Below are 8011 nucleotides of genomic sequence, written 5' to 3' on the forward strand. Positions count from 1 at the left end.
GATCGGCGGGCGGCGTGCGGGGCAATAAAGGTTTAACAGGCGCCCGCTTTCCGCCCTCGCTCCGCAACCTGTCTCCTTTCCCCGGAAAAGCCCATCCGCTGCCCCGGCACCCCCGCCCCTCCGCATCGCAGTCGCTCCCCCTTCGCGGGGCAATGTCCCCACCCCCCCTCCCGCACCCCTCCGCAACCGCAACCATGGTCCGCCTCACACCCTCGCGCTCGTTCTCCTCCCTCCCTCGCCCCATGGACGCGCCGTCGCGCGCCAAGCCCCCGCCGCTCTCGCGCCTGCTGCTCACCACGGTCGCCATGGCCGGCATCCAGGTGTGCTACGCGGCGCAGATCAACTTCGGCACCTCGCACCTCAAGTCGCTGGGCATGCCGCTCCCCCTTGTGTCACTGGCCTGGCTGGCGGGCCCTCTCTCGGGCCTCCTGATGCAGCCGCTGGTCGGCTTCGCCTCCGACCGGTGCACGTCGCGCCTCGGCCGCCGCCGCCCCTTCCTGCTCCTCGGCACCATCTTCACCGTCCTCGCGCTCCTCCTCTTCGCCTTTTCGCGCCGCCTCGCCCACGCCTTCCTCGCCCCGCCCCGCGCGGCTCACGCCTCCCTCTCGCTCGCCGTCCTAGCCTTCTTCCTCCTCGACTTCTCCGTCCAGGCCATCCAGGCCCCGCTGCGCGCGCTGGTCACGGATGTCGCCCCGCGCGGCATGCTGGCAAGGGGCAACGCCGCCATCGGCTTCTTCACCGGCGCCGGAAACCTCCTCGGCGGGCTCCTCGCGGGCGCCAGCCTCTCAAAGGCCCTCCCCGTCTTCCCGGCTTGCGACCCCGCCAAGCCGTTGGAGCTTGAGTCGTGCAACGACGTCGTCGCCGTTTTCACTACGTCAGCCGTTGTCCTGGTGATCACCGTTGCCGTTTGCGTCGTCGCCACGAAGGAGGTCCCGCTGCGCAAGGGCGCACGCGGCCCAGCGACTGCGCCCGGAAGCGAGCCTGGCTCGGTGCGCGCTGCGCGGAGGGATGGTTTGTGGAAGGCCGTCGTTAATGTGCCGCGTCCGTTCTGGCAGGTGTTTGCTGTTCAGCTTTGCACGTGGTGTGGGTACTTTACCCTGTTTGTGTATGTTAACACGTGGGTTGGAACGAATGTCTTTCGGGGGGAGGTCGAGGGCGATCCGACCACTGTCGAGATTGATCTGTTTCATCGGGGTGTCAGGTTTGGGGGGATGGCAAATGCGGTACAGGCTGTCGTCACGCTGAGCTACTCGGCGCTGCTGCCAAAGCTGCTGGAAGCGTTCGGCGTCGCCCCGGTCTACGTCTTCTCCCAGGCGGTTGAGGCTGCGTGCCTGTTGTCGGCGCCTTTCATCCGCGGCTCGCCGCACCAGCGCGCCCCGTCGCGCGCACTCAAGGCCTTCGCCATGCTAGACATTGCCTCGTTCGGCATCGTGTGGGCGACGACGATGGGTGTGCCGTGGACCCTCATTGGCACGGCTCTAGAGTCGGACCCCGCATACGGAAAGCAGCTCGGGCTGTACACCACCCTGTTCAACGCGTCGCAGAGCTTTCCGCAGCTCGTCGTCGCGCTCGTCGCTCCGCTTGTGCTGCACTACGGCGCCAACGACGTGTCCATGGTCATGTTTTTGGGCGGGCTAATCGCGGTGGTCGGCGCATTTTTGGTCGTTACGTTGCACGTCGGTGCAGGCGGGCGTAAGGGGTTGCCGAGGATACCTAGCGCAGGGAGCCAGCATACCGGCGTTTGATGGCGGTCAGGGGTTCCCGCTATGGCGCCTGTGTTAACTTTTGCTCTGTTAAGGAGACTTATAACGCAACGCTCGTGTTCTTCGGAGCGCAAGCTGTAACATACGTATGTACTGAGTGTATCTCAGCACAGTTATAACACATCGTCGCTCACTTGTATTCAACTGTTATTTACACGCGGAAGTCTTGTCTGTCGTTTGTCGGAAACTCGCCCTTCGAAAATTAAATCGGGGAGGATGTAGACTTTTTGTTTGGAACTGTCTTGTTTAGCATCGATAGGCATCGCTTTTCGGGAAATGTCAGTAGACAAGCATTGTTTCACTCTGAACTGCTTCCTGCCAAGACCTCATGGACTGCCTGTCCGACGGAAGGCAACATGTCTGAGGCCAGCAGACTCCGTCCATGTTTCAAAAACGCACGATGCGCCGCAGTCCTCGTCAACACACACCCACAGACTGCGGGGGCGACCTCTGCGACGGCGTGGTCTGGCGACGCTCGATCTTGGAAAGCAGTCGACTTACTTATCCAAGCACTACACAAAGCGATGAGACCCGCGAGAAAGTCGCCTTGCCCCCCCACGCGCTTTAGCGATCCCGCATTCGAAACTTCAACGTAGCTATTTTCCCCGAAAATCTGGTCGGAACTTCCTTTGCCCACGAGAACAACACGACCCTGGAACCACTTTCCAACGTTTTCGGCCTGCGAACTATTCATCGCCTTTTGCAACCGATCCATCTCCACTTTGTTCGGCGTCAATGTAATCTGCAATTCGGGCGGCCCGTTTCGAATTTTCTCTCGCAGCTCGTGAGACTTGGCGATAAACCAAAGCCCATCAGCATCGATGACGAGAGGTTTGGGTTGTCTACATACATAGCTCACGACTTTGTCAACAACGGCCGCTGCTGTTTCCGAACGGCCAAGACCCGGTCCTAGAATGATGGCATGGATGCGGTCCAAGCTTTTGCAATCGTCCCCAAGTGTATCAAACCCAGGGTATACGATGAGGTCCGGAGAATAGCTTTTTATCGCCGGCGCTGCAGACTCTGCGCAGTAGACAGACGACAATTCCGCTCCTCCACGCATTGCCGCCATGGCGGCAAAGTACGGCGCTCCGGTATACTCGGTGCTTCCACCAACGACCGCAATTCTGCCTGCTTGGCCTTTGTAGGAAACACCATCCAGGGCAGGAACAGCCTTACGAAACAATTCGAGGCAGTTCTCTACGGTTGGCGATTTGATCGAAGACATCTTCATATATCTCCGTGTTAGGCGAGAGCGTATCCCTTGGGTCTGTTGAGCACGGGCTTGATAATTTGTTCGGTTCCTTGCAAATTTCCCTTGTGCAGAACCGTAGAATGCTGGCGTCGCAGCAAACGCAAGGCGTTGATTCCCCCTTTGTCCGCCAAAAGAGTAAACCCTACGCATTTATAGTCGTCAAACAGAAAATACGCATCGCAGCAGGCATTGAGATCGAAAGCGGAATACCTCCATAAAGTTGTCGCAGGGCTGACAAAACCCGAAGCAAGGCCAAAAAAAGAATTTGATTTTCCGTCAAAAAGAAACAGACGTGCACTGTGGCTCAACACCATACTTGCCATATGTCCGACGGTGTCCACGGGAAGACATCACCAGTTGTCCAGTGCGGATGTAACCTGCTGCGAGCAGATTGCTGTCGCTCGTGAGCTCGAATTGTTCCGTCGCTTCTGCACAAGAACGTCCACAACACCGCAGATGAGGGAATTTTGAACCTTCACACTGGACTGGCGACATGGCTCGCAGGTCATCTTCAAAAGCTATTATTCGCCGCCGTTTGCTAAAAGCAGTGCGAAACCTCAGCTTAGAAGTCCAAGCCGGTATCTTGATCGGGGTGGGTGTCGTTGTTGGCTTTCTTTTGGGTTTCACCGCATCGTTGGGGAGAAAAGCAACGAGAAACTGTCCCGACTCTCCAATTGCACAGAATCTGAGAATTTCCATTTCTTCAACAGACAGATGCGGGGACCCAAAGTCTCCTTGTTATGTTTTCGTTTTTGGCACCGGTCGCTCTGGTACCCAACATCTATCTCGCGTCTTGAAACCGAAGCCGAACCCTGCTGTCCCAGTGTACGTAACGCATGAAGAAGAGCACCTCAGGGCCCGAACCAAACTCGTTGTCCACAGAGACTACCGAAGGTTGGCTGCTTGTGCAGATAAAGCCCAATTCAGAGTTCAAGCTGAACAATATATCACGCGAGTGAAGCTTCCGTTTTACACCAAGTTGCTTAAGCGACACAGTGCTAAGCGTCTTGTCTACACAGGGCATCTGCCAATGGCATTTGGCCTCGGGCCAGCATTGGTGAGAACGCTTCCCCCCGGCACCGTACGTGTTCTACGCCTGAGAAGAGAAAGAATCGCGACGGCTGTTTCACTTATGGCTTTAGGGCCAGAAAAAGAGGATCCTTGGGGAGCGACGACAGAACGAGACTCGGATGGACAGCTGATTTACGCTGACGCCGTAAACAGACGGTGGTTCCCGAAGCCATCAGATGCCATGGTTCGTCTTCATGTTGAAGCACATGTATGGGCGAAACTAAATCGCTTCCAAAGGTGGCTGTGGTATGTCGACGACGTTGAATGTCGATGGCAAGCCTTTCGCCACAGTCTCGGAAGCCGATTTTCTTTGATGGAGGAAAGTCTGGAGAACCTAAACATGCTAGATGGAGGTCAAAGTTTGGTACGTGTCGCGGAGTTTATGGGAGTGGCTGTCGACTGGTCCAAGGCTGGAGCCCGAGATAACAGTATTGAGCACAAGATGCGCGTCAAAGTGAATGCGTCAGAATCGTCCCTTCGACAGTGGGACGAGGCGTATCGCCAAGCAGTCGGAAGTTGCAGAATTAGTAGTAAATATTCCTATGGTTGGGGCGGACGTCACCCCGAAACCTAGCGACAATCTGCCCCTTGTAAGCAGTTGACAGTTGAGGTGCCGCAGCGATGGGGAGGGTTCTACGAAAGCTGCCAAGGCTGCAGTTCCAGCAGCCGGGTGCGGTATGGTTTTTCTCCTTAATAGTGCGAGCGATAACCCTCTTTGCTTCCGAACTCTGTCTGTCGACGTTCTGAGCCCTCTTGTCGACTGCGCCCCACACCCTTTTCTGCAGATGGCGAGCGATTTCTGTCCACAGACGGTGAGCGATATCTGTCCTTGGGATTGTAACGACTTCTATCCATTGCCATGGAGCGATATCTGTCTGATGGCGGAGATCGATGCCTCTCCATTGATGGAGACCGGCGTCTATCCCTTGATGGAGACCGATGTCTCTGCCATCCAGGAGAATGATACCTGTCCCTTGACGGCGACAAGTACCTGTCCCTTGGTGGAGAATAATGTCTATCCCTCGACCGCGATCGGTATGAGCCCGTACGTCGCGGAGACAGAGAACTGCATCGGCGCCGATATTCCTGGCGCTCACGACGTGTCCGGCCGAAACGATAGCTCTCATCCGAATCGTACAGATCCCGGTCTCGATGCTGCCTGCGGTGTTCATCGTGTCGCACTCCACGTCTCGGCGATACCGACCCCCGGTAGTCTCGAACTGGAGACCGCGATCGCGCACGAGCGGGTGAAAAGCTAGCGTCCCGACTACGAGAACGATAACGGCTTGCTTCTCTCCTCCCTCGTGTTTCGCCGTTTGTCGGTGGCCTACTGTACGCATCACCTTCTTCTTTGCGGAGCCGTTTCCGCGGTGGGCTGTCTCTTCTGTTAGAATGATACCTTCGTGGGGAGGGCGATCTGTAACGTCCACGAGGAGACAGGGATCGCGAATCCGATGAGATAGAATCGTACGAATCGTCGTCTTCACTGTAGCGCGCTCGTCTGCTTCTGTACATACGCCTTTTCCCCTTCCGCGATCTTTCATGTCTTCGCGGGTGTCCGGAGTGTTCCCTGGCAAATCGTCTTTCGTGCGCCTTCCTTCCCGCCGCCAACTCAGACTCATCTGTCGAGCAGAGTTCATCAATATCCCTCGCGCCTCTATATCTGCGACTGTCCTTCCACCCATCGTGACAATCTGGGCTCCGAGGTGCCTTGCCATAGTCTTGACTTTCCCGGAAAGCCCTATTGTGGTATTCGTGTTTTGGTTGTTGGTACTTGTGGTACTTGTCCTCATTCGTTCTGTAGGAATGTCGGTCATTCTCGAGTCTCTCGTCTCGAGGGCCAACCATTGCGTTTAGTTTATCGACGTCTTCATCCCTCTGAAATGGAGATCCGCGAGTCGCAGCTGCCCCCCTCACCACGCTATGGTCATGTTCATCCTTATTGCCCTCGTAGCTTTCCAGACCCGGTTTCTGACGTGGGTGCTCTGTTCTTTCGTAATCGTTTGACTTGGCAGAAGGTGACTGCTTTACGCATTCCTCTTGTCGTGTTGGAGTCGTCTTATGCATGAGAGATTCCTCTAACAGAACGTCTCCGCCTCTCCGTTTACTGCGCATTGGAGGTGAAACTTCCTCTCCATCGAAGCGCCTGGTCGGTTTCGGTGACTCCAACGAACCAGAAGAGGGCGACGAGGGCGTCAACACCGATGATTCCGAGCCAGAGAGCCCACCTCCGTGTACGTCGATAGCCGGATTTTCTGGCTTCTCAACAGCATCCTCTGGGCCTCTTGCGCTCGCACTAACAACGTTTGCAGAGAGCTCCTTGCCCCGCAAGTGAACAACATTTGATCCCGGAGCAACACCAACATTCTCGGTCCCTGCTGCCGCACTGATTTCCTTTTCGATACCAGATTCCTCAAGTTTCTTCTTCTCCTTGTCTGCCTGCATTCTGCGAAGGAAATCCCCATGCTGATAGTCTTTACTAACGCCGAGAACCTCCTTAATCTTCTCATTCCTTCTCTGAATAAGTTCTTCATCATCAGCCACTACGGGCTTGGCTTTTCCTTCCTCCCGCCGCATGCGTCCGTGATCAATTTCCCTATCTTTCTCTCCCTCTTTCTCCTGTTCATCCCTCGCAAGTAAATCCTCCCGAAGCCTTGTTTTCATTTCCTCAATCGTGTCACTCTCATATCCGCGCGCAATCAGCTCCTCTTCCAGCTCAATGACCGCGACCTCGACCTTGCGACGGCTTTCGTGAGCATTAAAGGCTGGTTGCGCCCCAAGCTGCTTGCCGACCTTCTCGCGAAGCGCAGCGTGCAGGGACTTCGGACGTGGTGCACGACGACTTCCAATCCGCGCGCTGCGGCGCAATGCGGCAACGTTGCGCTGCACATGGCCTGAAGTGCCTGTGCCGCGCACAGTCTGTAGGCCGATTCCGTTGTACATTTCAAGCAAATGGCAATGCCGGGAGAGAGTAGCACAATGTTTGTTTCTCGTCGCTTCTTGAGATGCTGTGAGATGTGAAAGCTGTAGCGACGAGATGGGGCAGTACCGCCTTTTGTAGACGCAGCGGTGGCGAGGTAGTCTAGTCTGCACATTCCCCGTCCGCTGCTTTTTCGTCGGTCGACCAGGTTGCACGGCAAGTGAGGTGGACACTGCCGTTCCAAAATTCCCTTTTTTTGCAATTCCTGTTTTCTACACCCAATTTAGTCGTTTCTATTTCGCCAAAGACCTGTTTTGATCCATATGCGCATCTTGCAGAAAAGATGCATCTTCCTGTGAAGGACAACGACACTTTCGTTTTCTACCGGTTATTGAGTCACTACGTCTTTCAGCAGCGATCCGATTCATTCGGAATCCAAAACATTTGAGACTTCCAACAAACGAACATCTCCGCCAAAAGGCACTCTCAGACGTTATGCTGCTCTGTTCATTATCGTTTAGTTCAATACCTCGAATTGCGTGATTTGGCGTTCAATAGTTTGTGTTGATCGAAGAACACAAGCAAATTCCTGCAAATAATTGTTCCTACATAATCAACTGGCTAGAAACGACAGTATCCTTTCGCTGTTTTTGCGACTTGCGGCTTTAACGTCCACGTACACCGCGCAAAACGGATAATAGATGCGACTAGTCCACGCTCGAAGCTTCTTTTTTTATATATTGAAAGGTGGACCATCGTCTTCTCCAAAAAACTGTTGGTGATTATAGGATATATGGCAGGATCCAGTGAGTCAAGCAACAAATGTGTACGTTCACATGGATCGCACAGATATTGTGGAGTCCCGTCAATCTCTAGTGTCTAGGTGACAAATGACCTCATATGAGGTCACTTTTCAACTTATTTTTCTCGACTTGTGCTAGCTCAACAAGATGGAAAAAAGATACTCTCGACACGGCAGTTGACTTCTGCGTTGTGGAAGGG

General features: G+C 54.9%; 5 protein-coding genes across 5 annotated transcripts; 2 read left to right on the forward strand and 3 right to left on the reverse strand.

The window, feature by feature from the left end:
* The first annotated feature begins 242 nt into the window (after positions 1 to 242).
* CHC_T00002441001 (hypothetical protein) lies at positions 243 to 1745 on the forward strand. Its single transcript, XM_005713620.1, has one exon. It carries the CDS (start codon positions 243 to 245, stop codon positions 1743 to 1745), a length of 1503 nt encoding a protein of 500 aa, XP_005713677.1.
* A 316-nt stretch (positions 1746 to 2061) lies between these two features.
* CHC_T00002442001 (hypothetical protein) lies at positions 2062 to 3168 on the reverse strand. The gene has a single exon (XM_005713621.1). It carries the CDS (start codon positions 3166 to 3168, stop codon positions 2062 to 2064), a length of 1107 nt encoding a protein of 368 aa, XP_005713678.1.
* A 343-nt stretch (positions 3169 to 3511) lies between these two features.
* CHC_T00002443001 (hypothetical protein) lies at positions 3512 to 4663 on the forward strand. Its single transcript, XM_005713622.1, has one exon. It carries the CDS (start codon positions 3512 to 3514, stop codon positions 4661 to 4663), a length of 1152 nt encoding a protein of 383 aa, XP_005713679.1.
* Positions 4664 to 4779: 116 nt separating this feature from the next.
* On the reverse strand, positions 4780 to 6753 carry CHC_T00002444001 (hypothetical protein). The gene has a single exon (XM_005713623.1). It carries the CDS (start codon positions 6751 to 6753, stop codon positions 4780 to 4782), a length of 1974 nt encoding a protein of 657 aa, XP_005713680.1.
* Positions 6754 to 6788: 35 nt separating this feature from the next.
* Positions 6789 to 7184, reverse strand: CHC_T00002445001 (hypothetical protein). Its single transcript, XM_005713624.1, has one exon. It carries the CDS (start codon positions 7182 to 7184, stop codon positions 6789 to 6791), a length of 396 nt encoding a protein of 131 aa, XP_005713681.1.
* Between the last annotated feature and the right edge of the window lie 827 nt (positions 7185 to 8011).

Source organism: Chondrus crispus, genomic scaffold, assembly GCF_000350225.1.
Source record: "Chondrus crispus Stackhouse genomic scaffold, scaffold_139, whole genome shotgun sequence".
In the NCBI taxonomy this organism is placed as follows: domain Eukaryota; phylum Rhodophyta; class Florideophyceae; order Gigartinales; family Gigartinaceae; genus Chondrus; species Chondrus crispus.

Coding starts and splice junctions, on each gene's coding strand:
- CHC_T00002441001 (XM_005713620.1), top strand. CDS start 243: ATGGACGCGCCGTCGCGCGCCAAGCCCCCGCCGCTCTCGCGCCTGCTG.
- CHC_T00002444001 (XM_005713623.1), bottom strand. CDS start 6,753: ATGAAAACAAGGCTTCGGGAGGATTTACTTGCGAGGGATGAACAGGAG.
- CHC_T00002445001 (XM_005713624.1), bottom strand. CDS start 7,184: ATGTGCAGACTAGACTACCTCGCCACCGCTGCGTCTACAAAAGGCGGT.
- CHC_T00002443001 (XM_005713622.1), top strand. CDS start 3,512: ATGGCTCGCAGGTCATCTTCAAAAGCTATTATTCGCCGCCGTTTGCTA.
- CHC_T00002442001 (XM_005713621.1), bottom strand. CDS start 3,168: ATGCGTAGGGTTTACTCTTTTGGCGGACAAAGGGGGAATCAACGCCTT.